This window comes from Oncorhynchus clarkii, chromosome 9 (assembly GCF_045791955.1).
Source record: "Oncorhynchus clarkii lewisi isolate Uvic-CL-2024 chromosome 9, UVic_Ocla_1.0, whole genome shotgun sequence".
Taxonomy (NCBI): Eukaryota; Metazoa; Chordata; class Actinopteri; order Salmoniformes; family Salmonidae; genus Oncorhynchus; species Oncorhynchus clarkii.
Genome location: NC_092155.1, coordinates 77,502,907 through 77,528,975, shown reverse-complemented (window position 1 = coordinate 77,528,975; position 26,069 = coordinate 77,502,907). Strand labels below are relative to the sequence as shown.

The 26,069-nt window shown below is 46.8% G+C and overlaps 1 protein-coding gene across 1 annotated transcript in view; it reads left to right on the top strand.

The window, feature by feature from the left end:
• Positions 1-5,734, top strand: part of LOC139416958 (membrane-associated guanylate kinase, WW and PDZ domain-containing protein 3-like) — an 86,142-nt gene extending 80,408 nt beyond the window's left edge. The window contains exon 16 of the mRNA XM_071166170.1: positions 4,404-5,734. Within this exon, the coding sequence (XP_071022271.1) occupies positions 4,404-5,452 (1,049 nt within the window). The 3' untranslated portion in view covers positions 5,453-5,734. The remainder of the gene's footprint in view (positions 1-4,403) is intronic.
• The last annotated feature ends 20,335 nt before the right edge of the window (positions 5,735-26,069 follow it).

Below are 26,069 nucleotides of genomic sequence, written 5' to 3'. Positions count from 1 at the left end.
GCTGTCCAACTGTTGCCTGTCATATAGCCACCTGCTGCTCCACCGACCGGGTCATGCCAGCGAGGATGCCTGCATGCCCCAGGGAGGGTAGCGGTTGTTTAATAAGGAGACATGCCATTCCACTGAACCTGCCCCTGGAGACGGTTCCTTAACCAAGATCCTCCTCTGTGGGCTCACGGGACAGAGGGTTGTAGTCTTCAGCCAGGTGAAGATCCTCCACTTGGTTGGGCATGGCTGGCTTCCTCCACTCTGCATTCCACATCCGTACGGCCAATATTGTGCATGGCTACACTGATGAGCTTCATGGGGGCATTTACATGTTGTAGAGATAATCCCCTGGTCACCTATAGAGACCTGCCAACAGGAAGTGGTCACCTATAGAGACCTAACAACAGGAAGTGGTCACCTATACAGACCTGCCAACAGGAAGTGGTCACCTATACAGACCTGCCAACAGGAAGGAGGTTAAGTGACACATGACTTTGAACCTGGAAATGCATTAGCTGTAAGAAATCTGCTATATGAATAGTTTAATTTAATTTATGAAATGACAGCTGGAGAATATTTAATGAACTGTAATTTTCACGAGGACAAGTGAAGCTTTTCCATAAACTTTCATTGATAACGTATCAATCATTTTAGCGGGAAGGATCCTATAGATCAAGACTGTGTGAATCCATGTACCACTCTAAATAAACAAACACTGTGCCTCTCAGGATGTGTCTCTGGTCCTGAAACTACAATACAGGCTGGATGTCTTAACTTAAGTACATTCTGAATGTCAATAGATTTTTACATTCATTCTCATCAATGACAACATTCTTGAACTGAGTTATCACTCATCTAAGTCTGGTATCCGTGGTAATATGGTTAATTATTATATAATTGATTAAGTGACTCTTTCCTTGTAGAATGTTGACAGCTGTATACAACACATTGTACTGCTGAGATGCTCAAACGTAACTTAATAGCTACAGTCACCGACACAGGATAATATGTATCCCTCATGCTGACCAAACCAGTAAGTTACCACTCACTCTAGCTGCACTTCTCCACCTGGCCAGACTTCTAGTGTTCTTCTCCACATGGCCAGACTTCTAGTGGTCTTCTCCACATGGCCAGACTTCTAGTGGTCTTCTCCACCTGGCCAGACTTCTAGTGTTCTTCTCCACATGGCCAGACTTCTAGTGGTCTTCTCCACATGGCCAGACTTCTAGTGGTCTTCTCCACATGGCCAGACTTCTAGTGGTCTTCTCCACCTGGCCAGACTTCTAGTGGTCTTCTCCACCTGGCCAGACTTCTAGTGGTCTTCTCCACCTGGCCAGACTTCTAGTGGTCTTCTCCACCTGGCCAGACTTCTAGTGGTCTTCTCCACATGGCCAGACTTCTAGTGGTCTTCTACACCTGGCCAGACTTCTAGTGGTCTTCTCCACCTGGCCAGACTTCTAGTGGTCTTCTACACCTGGCCAGACTTCTAGTGGTCTTCTCCACCTGGCCAGACTTCTAGTGGTCTTCTCCACCTGACCAGACTTCTAGTGGTCTTCTCCACATGGCCAGACTTCTAGTGGTCTTCTCCACATGGCCAGACTTCTAGTGTTCTTCTCAACATGGCCAGACTTCTAGTGTTCTTCTCCACATGGCCAGACTTCTAGTGGTCTTCTCCACCTGGCCAGACTTCTAGTGGTCTTCTCCACATGGCCAGACTTCTAGTGGTCTTCTACACCTGGCCAGACTTCTAGTGGTCTTCTCCACCTGGCCAGACTTCTAGTGGTCTTCTCCACCTGGCCAGACTTCTAGTGGTCTTCTCCACCTGGCCAGACTTCTAGTGGTCTTCTCCACATGGCCAGACTTCTAGTGGTCTTCTCCACCTGGCCAGACTTCTAGTGGTGTTCTACACCTGGCCAGACTTCTAGTGGTCTTCTCCACCTGGCCAGACTTCTAGTGGTCTTCTCCACCTGGCCAGACTGCTAGTGTTCTTCTCCACCTGGCCAGACTTCTAGTAGTCGTCTCCACGTGGCCAGACTTCTAGTGGTCTTCTCCACCTGGCCAGACTTCTAGTGGTCTTCTCCACCTGGCCAGACTTCTAGTGGTCTTCTCCACCTGGCCAGACTTCTAGTAGTCGTCTCCACGTGGCCAGACTTATAGTGGTCTTATGCCCTTTTAATGCTCTTATGCTCATCCTTGAAAAATGCCATAAGGTCTGAAATAGATACCAAAGGCAACATACTTTACAAACAGTTAACTAGGCTAAGTGAAATAAAAATATGTTTTATCTACTGCTCTGCTAACTCGCTAGCTAAAGTGTAGTCAGCTAAGACAGAGAAAGGGGACGTAATGAGTTCATGGAGCAGGTCTCTGATCGTGCTGGTGAATGGTAGCTGACAGTGTCGACTAGAGATGACGTGCAGGAGCTTCCTGCAGGAAGTTGGAGTCTTGCAGAGGTCTTCTTTGCTGCTAAATAACATTTAGATTTAGCCAGCAAATGGAATCTCCTTAGCTAGGTAACTATATCATGCCAAAGATTATCTCGTGGTTAATCATCTAACATAATTTTTATTAAAAAAAAAATATGTTCTAGGTTTTTCCTACTGCTAACTAGTTAAGACAGATGTGCTAGCAAACATTAATTAGCTACTAGATCCTTAGCTAGCTGAGCAGCGTGCTAAATCATCCTCTCTCCTCTGTCAATATTTTTTTTTGACTTGTGAACAACAGTTATTTCACCCCAACACTTCTCATAGCCACGTCCGTCCTGATTCTTCACAATACTGTCGCATCATGTCAGTCAGTGGCAGCATAAAATCCTGGGCACGTTCCAGGTCGTCTTTATTTTTAAGATGGGCAGAGCTCACAAAGTCGGAGGAATTTCTCTAAAACCAGTGAACCACACCAATAATACGGAATGAGATCTTTCCAACGAAGCCTTCATTACTGGAATAAATAATTGTACCAGTGCTGTACATCATCATCATCAGGGTTTCAAACCTGGGGCTAGATTCATCATGGGAGTTGACCGTTTGTCAGAAAACCAACCATTTCGGTTCATGGGACAGAGCAACAATGCATCACACCCAAAAGTGAGAAAAATAAACTGCAAGCATTGGTAACTGCGTTTTTAAATGGCTAATAGATGTAGGTAAATAGTAGTTCACTATTTGGCAAGCACTGACTGGTTATTGCACTGGTTTGACCAATTTGTTATAAGCCATTTATTAATAGTTTATAATGCATTTACAAATCATTAAATAACTTAATAACGTATTTACAAACACGTTATAAACCCTTTACAAATGGACCCTTATTGTAAAGTGTTACCTTTCATCCCAACTCACTGTCAACAGTTGTTTCATTATTTCAAACACAGTGTGTGACATCACATGGAAACTGTCTCTATGTTGTGTTTTTCCCTCTAGCTCCCACTAACCTCTGTCTCTCTCTGCACCCCCTCCCTCCTCCTCCGTGTCTCTCTCTCTCTGCACCTCCCCTCCTCTGTCTCTCTCTCTCTCTCGGCACTCCCCCCTCCTCTGTCTCGCTATCTCGGCACACCCCTCTGTCTTGCTCTCTGTCTCTCTATACCCCCCCTCCCTGTCTCTCTCTCTCTCTCTACACCCCCCTCTGTCTCTCTCTCTCTACACCCCCCTCCTCTGTTTCTCTCTCTCTACACCCCCCCCTCCCTGTCTCTCTCTCTCTCTACACCCCCCCCCGTCCTCTGTCTCTCTCTCTCTCTCTACACCCCCCTCCCTCTGTCTCTCTCTCTCTATACCCCCCCTCCTCTGTTTCTCTCTCTCTACACCCCCCCTCCTCTGTCTCTCTCTCTCTACACCCCCCTCCTCTGTTTCTCTCTCTCTACACCCCCCCCTCCCTGTCTCTCTCTCTCTCTCTACACCCCCCCCGTCCTCTGTCTCTCTCTCTCTCTCTCTCTACACCCCCCTTCCTCTGTCTCTCTCTCTCTATACCCCCCTCCTCTGTTTCTCTCTCTACACCCCCCCTCCTCTGCCTCTCTCTCTCTACACTCCCCCTCCTCTCTCTCTCTCTCTACACCCCCCCTCCTCTCTCTCTCTCTACACCCCCCCTCCTCTATCTCTCTCTCTCTCTCTCTACACCCCCCTCCTCTGTCTCTCTCTCTCTACACCCCCCCTCCTCTGTTTCTCTCTCTCTACACCCCCCCCTCCTCTGTCTCTCTCTCTCTACACTCCCCCTCCTCTCTCTCTCTCTCTACACCCCCCCTCTCTCTCTCTCTCTCTCTGCACCCCCCTCCTTTGTCTCTCTCTCTCTACACCTCCCCCCTCCTCTGTCTCTCTCTCTCTCTACACCCCCCCCTCCTCTGTCTCTTTCTCTCGCCCCCTCTCTTCTCTATCTCTCTCCCTCTCTTTGCCCCCCTCCTTCTCTCTCTCCTCTCTCAGACCATGATCCCAGAGCAGTCTCCCCCTCCTCCTATCTCTACCCAGAGGAGCCGGGTGTGGCTGCAGTAGATAAAACACGCTCTCTGCCAACGAAGAGCGGAAGGGTGGATAGAGGAGGAGGACAGAGGGAGAGGGAGAAGAGAAGGAGGCAGAGAAAGGGAGGTAGTCTGGGGGAAAGGAGTAGCAGAGGAGGACGAGGAGGACGAGGTACTCCTGACACAGACCTGGATTGTCACGAGGAGGAGGAGGACGAGGAGGAGGAGAGTCAGGTCATCAGCCACAGAGGTCAGAAGTCAGAGGATAAGGACAACGGAAAATGTACCCAGAGTTTACCCAAGAACGTACTAAGGAACTCAGACAGACAAGAGGAGGTAGTGGAGACAGTGCCGGAGGTGAGGCACAGCAGGGTCAAACAGAGGTCAAAACAGTTGAGGAGCAGGACAACACAAAGTGAGAGGAGAGAGGAAATAGAGGAGCTGGACATACACATACCTCACTCAGACAGTAAAACACAGGAGAAGGTGGGAGGGAGGGAAGGTGGGAGGAGGAAGAGGGAGGGACAAAGGGAGAAAGAGAGGGAGAGGAAGGCTGAGATGAAGGTAAAGACAAGGGCTGCCGGACCTGTGGTGGAGGATTCTGGGCCGGAAAAAAGGGACAGACCCCCAGAGAAAGAGAGAGAGCGAGCTCCCTTCTCCTTCCTCATGCCACTGCAGGATGGAGACGCTGAACTGTCTAATGCAGAGTCAGGGGCCTCAGGAGCCTCCGGGGCCAGCTTCTCTGACCAGGTCAGTGTGTCTGCTGCCAGTGTCTCTGGATCCACCGCCGGGGCCCCACCTGGGTGGGGAGAACCCAGAGAACTGAGAGGGGATCCAGGAAGCACCCAGTCATGGTGTCCGGCCACCCATGCATCCCACAACCCGGGCCCCTGGAGAAGTACACAGTCACGGGGGGCCACCTACGCCGGCCCCGGCCCCTGGATTAAACCCAGCCAGCAGAAACTGACTCAGGTGTTGGTGGGACACAGGCTGAGAGGAGGTCTTGACCTGTAGATGAGAGGAAGAGATGGACAACTGACTGTTCCTGTGGTGCTGATTAACAGAAGGAGTGTTGTGGTCTTTCTGATAACTTCCCCAAAAGCAGAATCCTGGTTGGAGGATTCCCAGATTTCCTGCTTATTCCCTCATAATTCCAGGGATCCTCCAACCAGAATTTTTGGGCAAGTTACCAGAATTTTGCAACCCTAGGTTTGACTGGCAGCTCCTCCAACCTATCGTGGTCCTGACTGGTTTGACTGGCAGCTCCTCCAACCTATCGTGGTCCTGACTGGTTTGACTGGCAGCTCCTCCAACCTATCGTGGTACTGACTGGTTTGACTGGCAGCTCCTCCAACCTATCGTGGTCCTGACTGGTTTGACTGGCAGCTCCTCCAACCTATCGTGGTCCTGACTGGTTTGACTGGCAGCTCCTCCAACCTATCGTGGTCCTGACTGGTTTGACTGGCAGCTCCTCCAACCTATCGTGGTACTGACTGGTTTGACTGGCAGCTCTTCCAACCTATCGTGGTCCTGACTGGTTTGACTGGCGGCTCCTCCAACCTATCGTGGTCCTGACTGGTTTGACTGGCAGCTCTTACAACCTATCGTGGTCCTGACTGGTTTGACTGGCAGCTCCTACAACCTATCGTGGTCCTGACTGGTTTGACTGGCAGCTCCTACAACCTATCGTGGTCCTGACTGGTTTGACTGGCAGCTCTTACAACCTATCGTGGTCCTGACTGGTTTGACTGGCAGCTCCTCCAACCTATCGTGGTCCTGACTGGTTTGACTGGCAGCTCCTCCAACCTATCGTGGTCCTGACTGGTTTGACTGGCAGCTCCTACAACCTATCGTGCATAAGAGCCTAGGACAACAACAAGACAGGACACTCCCATGTCCACTGCACCCCAAATCCCCGTTAAGCCATTTCTTGACTTGGACACTCCCCCTGTCCACAGCACCCGAAACCCCCTTTAAGCCATCTCTAGACTAGGATACTCCCGTCCACAGCACCCCAAATCCTCGTTAAGCCATCTCTCGACTAGGACACTCCCCCTGTCCACAGCACCCCAAATCCCCCGTTAAGTCATCTCTCGACTAGGACACTCCCCCTGCCCACAGCACCCCAAACCCCTGTTAAGCCGTCTCTAGATTAGGACACTCCCCCTGCCCACAGCACCCCAAACCCCCGTTAAGCCACCTCTAGACTAGGAAACTCCCCCTGTCCACAGCACCTCAAATCCCCGTTATAAGCCATCTCTCGACTAGGTCTCACCAGCCATGCCCATAAGTCTCCCCAATACCACTGTCTATCTATCTACAGTTAGTCCGCCATCACCCTTGATTGGTTTCATTGGATCTACGTTCTATATCATCATGAGTGGTATCATCTTCAACGTAATCATTGTCATCAGAAATGTTTTATGATGCAAATGCAAGGGGCAACAACATCAACAATTGCATATATCAACCCTCTCTCTACAAACCCACATGGAGTGTTTTAGCGCCACCTAGAGGCTGTAGTGGTGTACTGTAGATCGAAAGAGAGCAAAGCCACAACTACAGGACATTTATAATATATTATTTTCTTATTTGTTTCTATTATATAATTTTAGCGTGCTATTTTATTTTGATAGCATTTACAGAGACTAAGATAAATGACCCAAGAGAGAAATGATTTGCCTCCTGCTTGCTTGCTTGGCCTGGATTTTAAACTCTCCTTAAAGTCTTTCTTATATAGTATTTTATAGTTGTTATAGATGCCTGGGGGACAGTAATTATACTGTTATATAAAGTTTATATACTGTAAGTATATTTACTATTATATATATATATATATATATATATATATATATATATATATATATATATATATATATATGACTAGTGATCTATGTCTCTACAGATCTCTACTGGTGCCTTCATGTCTCTAGCCAAGCCGGTGTTTACTAAATAAAGTATTGAGTGTGCGTCTGCACCGTTTTCCTTATATTATATGCATTCGTTTTGCAGGGACGCGCAGCCATTGTCACATAACTGAACGGATACATCTATAAGCAGCAAAGACTCAATGTCTTTGATACCAGTAAAATACTAAAAAGCGGTCGGTGAATTGAAGAAGTGAATCAATGTCGTAACAAAGTGCCTCATAGTCAATTTTCCTTTAGAAACACTACTTTCCTTTAAAAACTACGACTAAGCCATGTAGTATCTAGAGTGTATTGGTACACCTTGCATTATGGGTAATGTAGTACTACATACACTATGCACCACAACACAGAGATGTCCTGTCAGAACTAGCGAGGTGGCCCTTGTCTACTAGTCTCTAATGCTAATTCATAGTGAGGTGGCCCTTGTCTACTAGTCTCTAATGCTAATCCATAGCGGGGTGGCTCTTGTCTCCTAGTCTCTAATGCTAATCCATAGCGAGGTGGCCCTTGTCTACTAGTCTCTAATGCTAATCCATAGCGATGTGGCCCTTGTCTAGTAGCCTCTAATGCTAATCCATAGCGAGGTGACCCTTGTCTACTAGTCTCTGATGCTAATTCATAGCGAGGTGGCCCTTGTCTACTAGTCTCTAATGCTAATCCATAGCGAGGTGGCCCTTGTCTACTAGTCTCTAATGCTAATCCATAGCGATGTGGCCCTTGTCTAGTAGCCTCTAATGCTAATCCATAGCGAGGTGGCCCTTGTCTACTAGTCTCTGATGCTAATCCATAGTGAGGTGGCCCTTGTCTACTAGTCTCTAATGCTAATCCATAGCGAGGTGGCCCTTGTCTACTAGTCTCTGATGCTAATCCATAGCAAGGTGGCCCTTGTCTACTAGTCTCTAATGCTAATCCATAGTGAGGTGGCCCTTGTCTACTAGTCTCTAATGCTAATCCATAGCGAGGTGGCCCTTGTCTACTAGCCTCTAATGCTAATCCATAGCGATGTGACCCTTGTCTACTAGTGTCTGATGCTAATCCATAGCGATGTGGCCCTTGTCTACTAGTCTCTAATGCTAATCCATAGCGAGGTGGCCCTTGTCTAGTAGCCTCTAATGCTAATCCATAGCGATGTGACCCTTGTCTACTAGTCTCTGATGCTAATCCATAGCGAGGTGGCCCTTGTCTACTAGTCTCTGATGCTAATCCATAGCGATGTGGCCCTTGTCTACTAGTCTCTGATGCTAATCCATAGCGAGGTGGCCCTTGTCTAATAGTCTCTGATGCTAATCCATAGCGAGGTGGCCCTTGTCTACTAGTCTCTGATGCTAATCCATAGCGAGGTGGCCCTTGTCTACTAGTCTCTGATGCTAATCCATAGCGAGGTGGCCCTTGTCTACTAGTCTCTGATGCTAATCCATAGCGAGGTGGCCCTTGTCTACTAGCCTCTAATGCTAATCCATAGCGATGTGGCCCTTGTCTACTAGTCTCTAATGCTAATCCATAGCGAGGTGGCCCTTGTCTACCAGTCTCTGATGCTAATCCATAGCGAGGTGGCCCTTGTCTACTAGTCTCTGATGCTAATCCATAGCCAGGTGGCCCTTGTCTACTAGTCTCTAATGCTAATCCATAGCGAGGTGGCCCTTGTCTACCAGTCTCTGATGCTAATCCATAGCGAGGTGGCCCTTGTCTACTAGTCTCTGATGCTAATCCATAGCGAGGTGGCCCTTGTCTCCTAGTCTCTGATGCTAATCCATAGCGAGGTGGCCCTTGTCTACCAGCCTCTGATGCTAATCCATAGCGAGGTGGCCCTTGTCTACTAGTCTCTGATGCTAATCCATAGCGAGGTGGCCCTTGTCTACTAGCCTCTAATGCTAATCCATAGCGAGGTGGCCCTTGTCTACTAGTCTCTGATGCTAATCCATAGCGATGTGGCCCTTGTCTACTAGTCTCTGATGCTAATCCATAGCGATGTGGCCCTTGTCTACTAGTCTCTAATGCTAATCCATAGCGAGGTGGCCCTTGTCTACTAGTCTCTAATGCTAATCCATAGCGATGTGGCCCTTGTCTAGTAGCCTCTAATGCTAATCTATAGCGAGGTGGCCCTTGTCTACTAGCCTCTAATGCTAATCCATAACGAGGTGGCCCTTGTCTCCTAGTCTCTGATGCTAATCCATAGCGAGGTGGCCCTTGTCTACCAGCCTCTGATGCTAATCCATAGCGAGGTGGCCCTTGTCTACTAGTCTCTGATGCTAATCTATAGCGAGGTGGCCCTTGTCTACTAGCCTCTAATGCTAATCCATAACGAGGTGGCCCTTGTCTCCTAGTCTCTGATGCTAATCCATAGCGAGGTGGCCCTTGTCTACCAGCCTCTGATGCTAATCCATAGCGAGTTGGCCCTTGTCTACTAGTCTCTGATGCTAATCCATAGCGAGGTGGCCCTTGTCTACTAGCCTCTAATGCTAATCCATAGCGAGGTGGCCCTTGTCTACTAGTCTCTGATGCTAATCCATAGCGATGTGGCCCTTGTCTACTAGTCTCTGATGCTAATCCATAGCGATGTGGCCCTTGTCTACTAGTCTCTAATGCTAATCCATAGCGAGGTGGCCCTTGTCTACTAGTCTCTAATGCTAATCCATAGCGATGTGGCCCTTGTCTAGTAGCCTCTAATGCTAATCTATAGCGAGGTGGCCCTTGTCTACTAGCCTCTAATGCTAATCCATAACGAGGTGGCCCTTGTCTACTAGTCTCTAATGCTAATCCATAGCGAGGTGGCCCTTGTCTACTAGTCTCTAATGCTAATCCATAGCGATGTGGCCCTTGTCTAGTAGCCTCTAATGCTAATCCATAGCGAGGTGGCCCTTGTCTACTAGCCTCTAATGCTAATCCATAGCTGTGTGGCCCTTGTCTAGTAGCCTCTAATGCTAATCCATAACGAGGTGGCCCTTGTCTACTAGTCTCTAATGCTAATCCATAGCGATGTGGCCCTTGTCTACTAGTCTCTAATGCTAATCCATTGCGAGGTGGCCCTTGTCTACTAGTCTCTGATGCTAATCCATAACGAGGTGGCCCTTGTCTACTAGTCTCTAATGCTAATCCATAGCGAGGTGGCCCTTGTCTACTAGTCTCTAATGCTAATCCATAGCGATGTGGCCCTTGTCTACTAGTCTCTGATGCTAATCCATAGCGAGGTGGCCATTGTCTACTAGTCTCTGATGCTAATCCATAGCGAGGTGGCCCTTGTCTACTAGACTCTAATGCTAATCCATAGCGAGGTGGCCCTTGTCTACTAGTCTCTGATGCTAATCCATAGCGAGGTGGCCCTTGTCTACTGGCCTCTAATGCCAATCCATAGCGAGGTGGCCCTTGTCTACTAGTCTCTGATGCTAATCCATAGCGAGGTGGCCCTTGTCTACTAGCCTCTAATGCTAATCCATAGCGAGGTGGCCCTTGTCTACTAGTCTCTGATGCTAATCCATAGCGAGATGGCCCTTGTCTACTAGTCTCTGATGCTAATCCATAGCGAGGTGGCCCTTGTCTACTAGTCTCTGATGCTAATCCATAGCGAGGTGGCCCTTGTCTACTAGCCTCTAATGCTAATCCATAGCGATGTGGCCCTTGTCTACTAGCCTCTAATGCTAATCCATAGCGAGGTGGCCCTTGTCTACTAGTCTCTGATGCTAATCCATAGCGAGGTGGCCCTTGTCTACTAGTCTCTGATGCTAATCCATAGCGAGGTGGCCCTTGTCTACTAGTCTCTGATGCTAATCCATAGCGAGGTGGCCCTTGTCTACTAGTCTCTGATGCTAATCCATAGCGAGGTGGCCCTTGTCTACTAGCCTCTAATGCTAATCCGTAGCGATGTGGCCCTTGTCTACTAGCCTTTAATGCTAATCCATAGCACACAGTACAGATCAATGTTATATCACTGTGATCATCCCCATTTCAACTCCTCATGTGTTTCAGTAAGTCAAACCTCTGATGTAAGATACAATGAACAGACACATGACGTCTAAGAATCTTGTCTGCACTTCTCTCTCCTCCCCCCTCATCCCTCCCTTCCCTCATCCTTTCTTCCTCCATCCCTCCCTTCCCTCCTTCATTCCTTCCCTCCCTCCCTTCCTCCCTTCCCTCCTCCATTACTCCCCCTTCCCTCCCCCCTATCCTCCCCCTCATCCCTCCCTTCCCTCCTCCCTTCCTCCCTCCCATATCATGCTCTGGTGACTTGCCTGTTGCTAAATATCAATTATTATACACTATCAGTTCATCTGAAATGGCACCCTATTCCCTATATGGGCCCTGGTCAAAAACTAGTGCACTACATAGGGAATAGGGTTTCATTTGAGACGCAGACTATGTTGTTGAGTTTTTAGGATACTGACTGACTACAAGGGCATTTTGATACTGGTCTTCTATGCATTTTGTAAGACTCGCTTATTTAGTTATTTGCTGTAGGAGTTTTGTTTCACCACGCTATAGCCATACACAGGGCACTCTAACGGTGTGCTATAGTTTAGTTAGTAGACAGAATAACAAGAGTTTTGGTAAATGTACAGATTAAAAATGTGTGCCGGGACTTTGGTACACACACACTTATGCATCCAATATTTACCTCGTCCTCTCCTGAGCAATAAAAAAAAAGCCATTTTTTTTTCTCACGTCTGCTAAAGTTATGCAACACGTAGCTTCACATGAGCTCAATGAGGTAAAATAAAAACCTGGGTCGTGTTCAACATGCACCAAACGGATGAAAACAGTCTGAAACGGGGCAGGGACTATACCTGAAACATTTTAAAACGTTGCGTGGCCTAATGAATGTAACCGTGCTAGAAGGTAAAGCATGGATTGAGGTATATGTAATATTTGGGCCGGAGGTATCTTTAAACCAGCCTTTGACTAAATAAAAAAAAATGTCAATGAATGAACTACTGTAGTTGATAAAGTATTACATTGTATTTGATTATAAAGGGTTTTAGAGAATGACCATTTTAACGTGCTTGTCTGCGCTGACAGACTGGAGCGAAGAGAAACCATTTTGTCACTGGAAGATGTGAGGCAAAGCAAGCTAATCTACTTCTGATAGGTCAAAACACCACTCCAAACTATAGACAGTGTTTGTAGCATTACATTCTGATATGTCAAAACACCACTCCAAACTATGGACAGTGTTTGTAGCATTACATTATGATAGGTCAAAACACCACTCCAAACTATAGACAGTGTATGTAACATTACATTCTGATAGGTCAAAACACCACTCCAAACTATAGACAGTGTATGTAACATTACATTCTGATAGGTCAAAACACCACTCCAAACTATAGACAGTGTATGTAGCATTACATTCTGATAGGTCAAAACACCACTCCAAACTATAGACAGTGTTTGTAACATTACATTCTGATAGGTCAAAACACCACTCCAAACTATATACAGTGTATGTAGCATTACATTCTGATAGGTCAAAACACCACTCCAAACTATAGACAGTGTTTGTAGCATTACATTCTGATAGGTCAAAACACCACTCCAAACTATATACAGTGTATGTAGCATTACATTCTGATAGGTCAAAACACCACTCCAAACTATAGACAGTGTTTGTAGCATTACATTCTGATAGGTCAAAACACCACTCCAAACTATAGACAGTGTTTGTAGCATTACATTCTGATAGGTCAAAACACCACTCCAAACTATATACAGTGTTTGTAGCATTACATTCTGATAGGTCAAAACACCACTCCAAACTATATACAGTGTATGTAGCATTACATTCTGATAGGTCAAAACACCACTCCAAACTATATACAGTGTATGTAGCATTACATTCTGATAGGTCAAAACACCACTCCAAACTATATACAGTGTATGTAGCATTACATTCTGATAGGTCAAAACACCACTCCAAACTATATACAGTGTATGTAGCATTACATTCTGATAGGTCAAAACACCACTCCAAACTATATACAGTGTATGTAACATTACATTCTGATAGGTCAAAACACCACTCCAAACTATAGACAGTGTTTGTAGCATTACATTCTGATAGGTCAAAACACCACTCCAAACTATAGACAGTGTATGTAGCATTACATTCTGATAGGTCAAAACACCACTCCAAACTATATACAGTGTATGTAGCATTACATTCTGATAGGTCAAAACACCACTCCAAACTATATACAGTGTATGTAGCATTACATTCTGATAGGTCAAAACACCACTCCAAACTATATACAGTGTATGTAACATTACATTCTGATAGGTCAAAACACCACTCCAAACTATAGACAGTGTATGTAGCATTACATTCTGATAGGTCAAAACACCACTCCAAACTATATACAGTGTATGTAGCATTACATTCTGATAGGTCAAAACACCACTCCAAACTATAGACAGTGTATGTAGCATTACATTCTGATAGGTCAAAACACCACTCCAAACTATAGACAGTGTATGTAGCATTACATTCTGATAGGTCAAAACACCACTCCAAACTATATACAGTGTATGTAGCATTACATTCTGATAGGTCAAAACACCACTCCAAACTATATACAGTGTATGTAGCATTACATTCTGATAGGTCAAAACACCACTCCAAACTATATACAGTGTATGTAGCATTACATTCTGATAGGTCAAAACACCACTCCAAACTATATACAGTGTATGTAGCATTACATTCTGATAGGTCAAAACACCACTCCAAACTATATACAGTGTATGTAGCATTACATTCTGATAGGTCAAAACACCACTCCAAACTATATACAGTGTATGTAACATTACATTCTGATAGGTCAAAACACCACTCCAAACTATAGACAGTGTTTGTAGCATTACAATCTGATAGGTCAAAACACCACTCCAAACTATAGACAGTGTATGTAACATTACATTCTGATAGGTCAAAACACCACTCCAAACTATAGACAGTGTATGTAGCATTACATTCTGATAGGTCAAAACACCACTCCAAACTATAGACAGTGTTTGTAACATTACATTCTGATAGGTCAAAACACCACTCCAAACTATAGACAGTGTATGTAGCATTACATTCTGATAGGTCAAAACACCACTCCAAACTATAGACGGTGTTTGTAGCATTACATTCTGATAGGTCAAAACACCACAGAACAAACACAATACTGTATGTAGCACTCAGGCATTTTCAGAGGGACATTTCGCATGCAGAACACCATACTCTAAACCACAAAGGGATCCGGCTACTGGAGAGATTAGCCTATGTACCACACAGTCATATTCAGACCATACCTTACTGCTTTCAACATACAGTGGATGGGTTCTGTCTCTCTCTCTCAATCTCTGTCTCTCTCTGTCTCTCTCTCTCTCTCTCTCTCTCTCTCTCTCTCTCTCTCTCTCTCTCTCAATCTCTCTCTCTCTCTCAATCTCTCTCTCTCTCTCTCTCTCTCTCTCTCTCTCTCTCTCTCTCTCTCAATCTCTGTCTCTCTCTGTCTCTCTCTCTGTCTCTCTCTCTCTCTCTCTCTCTCTCTCTCTCTCTCTCTCTCTCTCTCTCTCAATCTCTGTCTCTCTCTCTCCCTCTCTCTCTCTCTCTCTCTCTCTCTCTCTCTCTCTCTCAATCTCTGTCTCTCTCTCTCTCTCTCTCTCTCTCTCTCTCTCAATCTCTGTCTCTCTCTATCTCTCTCTGTCTCTCAATCTCAATCTCTCTCTCTCTCTCTCTCTCCCTCTCTCTCTGTCTCTCACCTCACCTGGCACCAGATAATTTAGAATGATTATACTGCGGGATTAAATCTTGACAGTCAAGAAGAACAACACAAGCCATCACGGTGATGGAAGCATGGTGTACATTATTCTGAGGGTACGTCCCTATAATACATTACCCCCCCCCCCTGAAGTGTACACTTGTTCACTTGTTCCCTCAAATATAAAAGCATTGACTAGCTGATCATACCAGACTAAGTGATCATAGCTAGTGTTAGGCCTTGTAGTGTTTTTTGTTGTTGTCTTTACTAGCTGACCATAGTGAGATACACCTGCATTAGCTCCTCCCCCCCCCCCCCCCCCCAAGCTAATGCCTAGACTTTATCTCAGCTGGCTAACACAGATTCCTGGAGACCCGGATTGGAACCTACATGCAGACAGGCGATCTTTAAAAACCTTTAAAGACCTGTATAGATCTTTATAGCTCTTTTTAGCCAGACTTCATAGACACAGTGTGCAGAGTAAGTTAGTTAGGAAGATATGTTAAGGCAGCGTTTCCCAAACTAGGTCCCTGGGGAACCCAAGGAGTGCACGTTTTGTTTTTTCTCCTCTAGAATTACACAGCTGATTCAAATCATCACAGCTTGATGATGAGTTGATTACTTTTTAATCAGCTATGTAGTGCTAGGGCAAACAAAAAAAATGGGGTCCCCAGGTCCAAGTTTTGGAAATCCTGGGTCAAGGAAAACAGACTTTCTACACACCAGATATACAGAGCATTCAGGAAAGTAATTCAGACCCCTTCCCTTCTTTCCACATTACAGCCTTATTCTAAAATGGATGAAATTAAAATTCTCTCATCAATCTACACAAAATACCCCTATAATGACGAAGCGAAAATATATATATTTCTGTTATATTTGGAAATGTATTAAAAAAAAATAGTCCCTACAGGGACTACAATTATTATGATTATTATTATTATTTTTCTTTAAATGTAACCTTCATTTAACAACACAAGTCAGTTTTAAGAACAAAAATTCTTGCAATAGGATGTCATTTGGGACACTGTCATTGTCTATGACCCAGTGCCTGCCCCAGTGTATATATATATATAAACACATGTAATAATCAGCCCCTGTTATTGGTCAGTTACACCACAGATGTACAGGTTTTTATCTATTTGTCACTTGTTGTGGTTAATAATATATTGTATTGTTTCTGAATGCAGCATTGTGGGAGTTTTTGAACTATGAGAAATGAAAATCACTTACTGAAATGAAATGAAAATAAAGATATTCATAAAAATATGTATTTTTTGGGGGGGAGGGAATTGTTTCTGTTTTCGTCATGTGACCTAGTCTGGCTTGACAGACATACACTGACTAGGAAAACGCTCCCTCCTTGATGTCACTCTATTCCCTATGTAATACACTGCTTTTTTAGGCCCCGATCAAAGGCCATTTGGGGTACAACCTACATGTGAGCTATGAAGCCTACTGTACGTGTTGCAGCGTTAATCTCTGCAGGGCTGGAACAGGCGACATTATCCATTGAGGTATCATGTAACTATATCCCACAGCAGATTCCCCCCCCCCCCCCCCCGATCCAGTTGTCACACAGCAGATTTCCTCCTGATGGAGTTGTCACACAGCAGATTCCCCCCTGATCGAGTTGTCACACAGCAGATTTCCCCCTGATCCAGTTGTCACACAGCAGATTCCCCCCTTGATGGAGTTGTTTCCAGTGTATTGATCGATTATAATTAGATACTGTATATAAGTAGTGCTACAAATAGCACTTTATTCCCATGGGCCTTGATCAGAAGTAACGCACTACACAGTGATATGATATACGGTGCATTCGGAAAGTATTCAGCCCCCCTTGACCTTTTCCACATTTTGTTACGTTACAACCTTATTTGAAAATGTATTTAAAAAATAATAATTGTCATCAATCTACACACTGTACCCCATAATGTCAAAGCGAAAACAGATTTTTTGAAATTTTTGGCAAATGTAGATAAATAAATAGAACTATCTTATTTACCTAAGTATTCACAACCTTTGCTATGAGACTTGAAATTGAGCTCCGGTGCATCCTGTTTCCATTGATCATCCTTGAGATGTTTCTACAACTTGATTGTAGGTGGACTCAATTGACTGGACATGATTTGGAAAGGCACTGTCACGACTTCCGCCGATGTCGGGTCCTCTCCTTGTTCGGGCGGCGCTCGGCGTCACCGGTCTTCTAGCCATCATCGATCCACTTTTCATTTTCCATGTGTTTTGTCTTGTTTTTCCTCACACCTGGTTTCAATCCCTCAAATACTTGTCGTGTATTTAACCCTCTGTTCCCCCATGTCTTTGTGTGGGATTGTTTTTTGTATGTGCTTGTGCACGTGTTGTTTGGTGCGCGACGGGTTTTTGTACCCAATTATTCTTGTTATTTTTATGCCGTGGGTTTTGCTATTAAACTGCTCCGGCTATTACCAAGTTCTGCTCTCCTGCTTCTGACTTGCCTGCCACCGGTTACGCACCCCTTACAGAATCCCACACCAACTATATGGAGTCAGCAGGAGAAGGTGTCCCTGGAATAGGGGTGGAGGAGCGCTGCTCCACAAGGATGCTCCACCACCTCGGCGCTGCCATAGACTGCGTTGTCCAATCCATGGACCGCTGGGAGAGACAGGGAGTTCCTCCAGCGCCTCCACCAGCACAACCAGGGTCTCCACTACTCACCCCCCCCCTTCACCCGGTCCCAGAAGGATTTGTCTCGCCCTTCCCCGGGAGTATGTCGGGACGGCTGCACACTGCCAGGATTTCCTATTACAGCCTAACCTCTACCTGGTAACCATCCACCCGGCTCCTTCAGGTCGTGAGAAGGTGTCCGCCCTCGTCTCGAGCCTCTCTGGGAAAGCCTTGGGCCAACGGCGTGTGGGGAGAAGGAGATGCGCCGCTGGACCATTTTGGGGATTTCACCCGCCGCTTCCGGGCAGTCTTCGACCATCCACCCGAGGGTAGGGTGGCGGGAGAAGGTATCTTCCATCTGAGGCAGGGGACGAGGAGCGCCCAGGAGTTCGCCATGGATTTTCAGACCCTGGTCGCCGGCGCGGGATGGAACGATAGGGCCCTGATCGACCACTATCGCTGTAGTTTGCGCGAGGAAGTCCGTCGGGAGTTGGCCTGCAGGGACACCACCCTCACCTTCGACCAGCTGGTGGACCTGTCCATTCGGCTGGATAACCTGCTGGCCACCTGCGGACGTCCAGATCGGGTTCTATCGGTTCCATCTCCCAGCACTGCCATTCCGGTGCTCATGAAGCTGGGAGGTGCTGTGCGTAGGGAGACTGGAGGAGGTTCCGGCTCGTGCACCATCTGTGGCCGCAGAGGTCACACTGCCGGTCGGTGCCGGGTTGGTTCCTCTGGGGTTCGAGGCAGCAGGCAGGGCACTCTGGCGTCGCCCCAGGTGAGCCGGCACCCAGAGCCCTCTGCTGCACACATGTTTTTGTATGTTTCTTTCCCTGAGTTTTCCCCGCATCCCCAGCATAAGGCTCTTGTCGATTCAGGCGCGGCTGGGAATTTGATAGACAGATCGTTCACCCTTTGTTAAGGGATCCCCATTGTTCCCGTGGCTGTGCCCTTCCCCGTTCATGCCTTAGACAGTCGACCATTAGGGTCAGGGTTGATTAGGGAGGCCGCCGCTCCTCTGTGTATGGTGACGCAGGGGGGTCACAAGAAGAGAATTAGTCTCTTCCTTGACTCTCATGTGTTTCCCATGGTGCTAGGCCTACCCTAGTTAGCTTGTCATGACCCCACTGTTTCTTGGAAACGGAGGGCTCTCACGGGATGGTCGCGAGAGTCCTCGGGGAGGTGTTTAGGGGTTTCCGTTGGTGCTACTATAGTGGAAAGTCCAGACCAGGTCTCCACCGTGCGCATTTCCCCTGAACTTGCTGATTTGGCTCTCGCCTTCTCCAAAAAGAAGGCGACTCAATTACCACCCCATCGACGGGGCGATTGTGCGATAAATCTCCTGGTAGACGCTGCACTTCCCAGGAGTCACGTGTATCCCCTCTCACAGGCAGAGACGGAGGCTATGGAAACATATGTCTCCAAATCCCTGCACCCGTACATTCGGTCCTCAACTTCACCCGCCTCCTCAAGTTTATTTTTTGTGAAGAAGAAGGAGGGAGGTCTGCACCTGTGTATTGACTACCGAGGCTTAAATCAGATCACGGTGAGGTACAGTTACCCGCTACCTCTTATTGCCGCAGCGATTGAGTCAATGCATGGGGCACGCTTCTTCACCAAACTAGATCTCTGGAGTGTGTACAACCTGGTGAGTATCCGGGAGGGAGCCTTTGTAGATGAGATTTTCAGGGATCTGCACAGGCAGGGTGTAGTGGTGTCTATTGATGACATTCTGATATACTCCGCTACACGCGCCGAGCATGTGTCCCTGGTACGCAGGGTGCTTGGTTGACTGTTGGAGCATGACCTGTACGTCAAGGCTGAGAAATTCCTGTTCTTCCAGCAGTGCGTCTCCTTCCTAGGGTATCGCATTTCCACCTCGGAGGTGGAGATGGAGAGTGACCGCATTTCAGCCGTGCGTAATTTGCCGACTCCCACCACGGTAAAGGAAGTGCAGCGGTTTCTGGGGTTTGCCAACTACTACCGGAGGTTTATCTGGGGTTTTGGTCAGGTAGCAGCTCCCATCACCTCACTGCTGAAGGGAGGCCCGGTGCGTTTGCAGGTGGTCGGCTGAGGTGCACAAGGCTTTTGGTCACCTGAGGGCTCTGTTTACCTCAGCTCCCATGCTGGCCCATCCGGATCCCTCTTTGGCGTTCACAGTGGTAGGGGACACATTCGAGGCTGGGATTGGAGCCAGTGCTCGGGTATGCCACGAAGCTCCGCCCCTGTGCCTTCTCGAAGAAGCTCAGCCCGGCGGAGCGAAACTGTGACGTGGGGGACCTGGAGCTGTTGGCTGTGGTCAAGGCTCTGAAGGCGTGGAGACATTGGCTTGAGGGGGCTAAACACCGTTCTCTCATATGGACTGATCACCCCAATCTGGAGTAGATCCGGGCAGCGAGGAGACTGAACCATTGCCAGGCAAGGTGGGCCATGTTTTTCATCCGTTTAGTTTTTTCCCTTTCCGACAGACCAGGTTCCCAAAACTTGAAGGCAGACGCACTGTCCCGACTGTATGACACAGAGGAGCGGCCCATGGATCCCACTCTCATACTCCTGGCATCCTACCTGGTGGTGCCGGTAGTGTGGGAGCTGGACGCGGACATTGAGCAGGCTTTACGTGCATAGCCCGCTCCCCTCTAGTGTCCCGCTGAGCGTCTGTACGTTCCTTCTGCTGTCCGTGACCGGTTGATCTATTGGGCCCACACGTCACCCTCCTCTGGTCATCCTGGGATCGGTCGGACGGTGCGCTGTTTGGTTGGGAAGTACTGGTGGCCTACCTTGGCCAAGGACGTGAGGGTTTGTGTTTCCTCCTGTCGGTGAGCGCCCAGTGTTAGGCTCCTAGGCACCTGCCCAGAGGGAAGCTACACTGCCGGGATGGCTCAGAACTCGCTCCGTCACTCCTCCACTAACCTCTCCTCTTCCAGTGCGTACTGGGGTACCAGCCGGTTCTGGCGCCTTGGCATCAGAGTCAGACCGAGGCTCCTGCGGTGGACGAATGGTTCAGGCATGCGGAGGAGATATTGGACACCGCCCATGTTCACCTCCAGCGGGCCGTGCTGCACCAGAAAGCCAGTGCAGAAAGCCAGAAAGCCAGCGCAGACCGTCACTGCAGGCTCTCTCCCGGAACCTGCCCCTCCGCCTGCCCTGCCGGAAGCTGGTTCCGCGGTTTGTTGGACCATTTAAAGTCCTGAGGAATGTGAACGAGGTTTGTTATAGGTTACATCTTCCCCCTGATTACCGTATTAACCCCTCGTTCCATGTGTCTCTCCTCAGGTCGGTGGTGGTTGGCCCGCTCCAGGAGTCTGAGGTGCGGGAGGTTCCTCCGCCCCCTCTGGCCCCGGCGTACTCCGTTCGCGCTATCCTGGATTCGAGGCGTCGGGCGAGGGGCCTTCAGTACCTCGTGGAGTGGGAGGGATACGGTCTGGAGGAGAGGTGCTGGGTTCCGGTGGAGGACGTGTTGGACCCTTCCACATTCTCTATCCGGAGTCATCGGGGGGGGGGGGGGGGGGGTGGGGGTGTTACTGTCATGACATCCGCCGAAGTCGGGTCCTCTCCTTGTTCGGGCGGCGCTTGGCGGTCGGTGTCGCCGGTCTTCTAGCCATCATCGATCCGCTTTTCATTTTCCATTTGTTTTGTCTTCTTTTTCTGCACACCTGGTTTCAATTCCCTCAGTCATTTGTTGTGCATATAACCCTCTGTTCCCCCCATGTCTTTGTGTGGGATTGTTTATTTTAAGTGCTTGTGCACATGTTGTTTGATGGGTTTTGCTATTAAACTGCTCTGGCTATTACCAAGTTCTGCTCTCCTGCGTCTGTCTTCCATGCCACCGATTACGCACCCTTTACAGGCACACACCTGTCTATATAAGGTCACACAGTTGACAGCGCATTTCAGAGCAAAAACCAAGTCATGAAGTCGAAGGAATTGTCCTTAGAACTCAGAGACAGGATTGTGTCGAGCCACAGATCTGGGAAAGGTTACCAAAACATTTCTGCAGCATTGAAGGTCCCCAAGAACACATTGGCCTCCATCATTCTTAAATGGAAGAAGTTTGGAGAAACCAAGACTCTTCCTAGAGCTGACTGCCCTTCCAAACTGAGCAATCGGGGAAGAAGGGCCTTGGTAAGGGAGGTGACCAAGAACCCAATGGTCACTGAACTGATAATGTACTAATGAACTGATAATGCGTCCTAAATGGCAACATGTCACCCTTTACGGTGCATTCGGGATTTCACATTTTGGTACGTTACAGCCTTATTCTAAAAATTATTATAATTATTTATTTTTTCCGCCCTCATCAATCTACACACAATTCACCATAATAATAAAACAAAAATAGATTTTAGAAATTCTATCAAATATTTGTAAAAAAAAACAAGTGAAATATCACATATTCAGACCCTTTACTCAGTACTTTGTAAGCACCTTTGGCAGCGATTACAGCATAGAGTCTTCTTGGGTATGACGTTACAATCTTGGCACACCTGTATTTGGGGAGTTTCTCTCATTCTTCTCTGCAGATCCTCTCAAGCTCTGTCAAGTTGTTTGGGGAACGTTACTGCACAGCTATTTTCAGGTCTCTCCAGAGATGTTTGATTTTGGTTCAAGTCCAGGCTCTGGCTAGGCCACTCAAGGACATTCAGAGACGTGTCCTGAAGCCTCTCCTGCGTTGTCTTGGCTAAGTGCTTACGTTTGTGGTCCTGTTGGAAGGTGTACCATCTGTACTTTGATGCTGTCATGCTGTGAGGATGCTTTTCAGTGGCAGGGACTGGGAGACTAGTCGGGATCGAGGGAAAGATGAAAGGAGCAAAGTACAGAGAGATCCTTGATGAAAACCTGCTCCAGAGCACTCAAGACCTCAGACTGGGGCAATGGTACACGTCATACCCCGCTGCCAAAGGTGTTTCAACAGAGTACTGAGTAAAGGGTCTGCATACTTATTTAAATGTGAAATTTCAGTTGTTGTTTTTTTTTACAAATATTTGATAGAATTTCTAAAAACCTATTTTTGCTTTGTCATTATGGTGAATTGTGTGTAGATTGATGAGGGCGGAAAAAAATAATTGTAATTATTTTTAGAATAAGGATGTAACGTACCAAAATGTGGAATAAGTCAAGGGGTCTGAATACTTTCCGAATGCACCGTAAAGGCAACATGTTGCCATTTAGGTAGCATTATCAGTTCATTATCACAGCATCAGTTCATTGTCACATTATCCGTTCATTATCACATTATCAGTTCATTATCAGTTCATTAGTACATTACCAGTTGATTATCAGTTCATTAGTTTATTATCAGTTCATTAGTTCATTATCAGTTCATTATCAGTTCATTAGTACATTATAGGTTCATTAGTTCATTATCAGTTCATTAGTACATTATCAGTTCATTATCAGTTCATTATCAGTTCATCACTACATTATCAGTTCATTATCACATTATCAGTTCATTATCACATTATCAGTTCATTAGTACATTATCAGTTCATTGTCACATTATCAGTTCTGTCATCTCAGTTCAGCGATGACTCAGCCCAATCGGTTCCATCTGGAATTAATTTACTGAATACTAAAGCAATATCAACATGTTGAGAATTAGATCAAGTATTATCTTAAAAGCAAGATAGATACTGTATCTCAATAATAAATGTATTATATAAATATTTTGCGAATTAAATTAAATTTAAGGAAGATACATATTTAAATCGTCAAAGAAAGATTAAAATATCTCAAGAATTAACGAATGCAATAAATCCTAAAGCTAAATAATAATTGAAACATCAAGATCTGCCAAATCCAGAAAGACATAGTGATCTAGCCCGGGTGACTGTTTCTGTGTCGTTGCCAATCATGCCAAATGACAGTGGCAACAATGGAGTTGTCAAGAGCACAAACAATGAGTGGGACAACGTTATGCTACTTGGGATCTTTAAAAAAGACTATAGAACAGTTCAATTCAGTGTGGTAATACAGAAGATAATGATGATTTGTATCTCTTGACTCAGTCCTACTCTTTGATTATTAGAATTAATTCTGTCCGTATCGGGTATGTCTGCTTCCTAAATGGCATCTCATTTCCTTTTATAGTGCACCAATTACAACACAGTACAACCTGCTACAGGGCTGGAGAGAAAGGTTTACCTCTCTACAACACAGTACAACCTGCTACAGGGCTGAGGAGAAAGGTTTACCTCCCTATAACACAGTACAACCTGCTACAGGGCTACGAGAGAAAGGTTTACCTCTCTACAACACAGTACAACCTGCTACAGGGCTGAGGAGAAAGGTTTACCTCCCTATAACACAGTACAACCTGCTACAGGGCTACGAGAGAAAGGTTTACCTCCCTATAACACAGTACAACCTGCTACAGGGCTACGAGAGAAAGGTTTACCTCTCTACAACACAGTACAACCTGCTACAGGGCTGAGGAGAAAGGTTTACCTCTCTACAACACAGTACAACCTGCTACAGGGCTGGAGGGAAAGGTTTACCTCTCTACAACACAGTACAACCTGCTACAGGGCTGAGGAGAAAGGTTTACCTCCCTACAACACAGTACAACCTGCTACAGGGCTGAGGAGAAAGGTTTACCTCTCTACAACACAGTACAACCTGCTACAGGGCTGGAGGGAAAGGTTTACCTCTCTACAACACAGTACAACCTGCTACAGGGCTGAGGAGAAAGGTTTACCTCCCTACAACACAGTACAACCTGCTACAGGGCTGGAGGGAAAGGTTTACCTCTCTACAACACAGTACAACCTGCCGTAGGGCTGGAGGGGAAGGTTTACCTCCCTATAACACAGTACAACCTGCTACAGGGCTGGAGGGGAAGGTTTACCTCCCTACAACACAGTACAACCTGCTACAGGGCTGAGGAGAAAGGTTTACCTCCCTACAACACAGTACAACCTGCTACAGGGCTGAGGAGAAAGGTTTACCTCCCTACCACACAGTACAACCTGCTACAGGGCTGGAGGGGAAGGTTTACCTCCCTACAACACAGTACAACCTGCTACAGGGCTGAGGAGAAAGGTTTACCTCCCTACCACACAGTACAACCTGCTACAGGGCTGGAGGGGAAGGTTTACCTCCCTACCACACAGTACAACCTGCCGCAGCGCTACGAGAGAAAGGTTAACCTCCCTACCACACAGTACAACCTGCTACAGGGCTGGAGGGGAAGGTTTACCTCTCTACAACACAGTACAACCTACTACAGGGCTGGAGGGGAAGGTTTACCTCCCTACAACACAGTACAACCTGCTACAGGGCTGAAGAGAAAGGTTTACCTCCCTACAACACAGTACAACCTGCTACAGCGCTGAAGAGAAAGGTTTACCTCCCTACAACACAGTACAACCTGCCACAGGGCTGGAGGGGAAGGTTTACCTCCCTACAACACAGTACAACCTGCTACAGGGCTGAGGAGAAAGGTTTACCTCCCTACAACACAGTACAACCTGCTACAGGGCTGGAGGGGAAGGTTTACCTCTCTACAACACAGTACAACCTGCTACAGGGCTGAAGAGAAAGGTTTACCTCCCTACAACACAGTACAACCTGCTACAGGGCTGGAGGGGAAGGTTTACCTCCCTACAACACAGTACAACCTGCTACAGGGCTGAGGAGAAAGGTTTACCTCCCTACAACACAGTACAACCTGCTACAGGGCTGGAGGGGAAGGTTTACCTCTCTACAACACAGTACAACCTGCTACAGGGCTGAAGAGAAAGGTTTACCTCCCTACAACACAGTACAACCTGCTACAGGGCTGGAGGGGAAGGTTTACCTCCCTACCACACAGTACAACCTGCCGCAATGTTACAGGTGTGACTCATTTGCAATGTTTATCCTAACAAGCATTTCTATTGGTTAATTGCCGGGTCATGTGACTTGAGCTTCTTCGGGCGTCTGCCCACAGGAGATAATGCGGGTCTGTTGAGAGCACATGACTTACGGTAGCCGTGGGCAATAAACTGTACGGTGTGAACTGCCTGACCACCGATATACGTAACTTATGTCAAAGTCGTCAACGAGGCTACAGCTTGATAGCCACAGGACACTTTCCATGCCACCACTGAAAGTCATATATCATAAGTACTGAATACTATTGCAATACATGATACAGCAGCTGATATTGTGGTGTGTGTTTTTTTTTCTCTACATGAATTATATCTGCCTACACAGTGCTGAAGAGGTGACGAATCACAAACCAATCACAAGACCAAAACAACAATATCTCTCTCAATATCTCTCAGTATCTCTCAATATCTCTCAATATCTCTCTCAGTATCTCTCAGTATCTCTCAG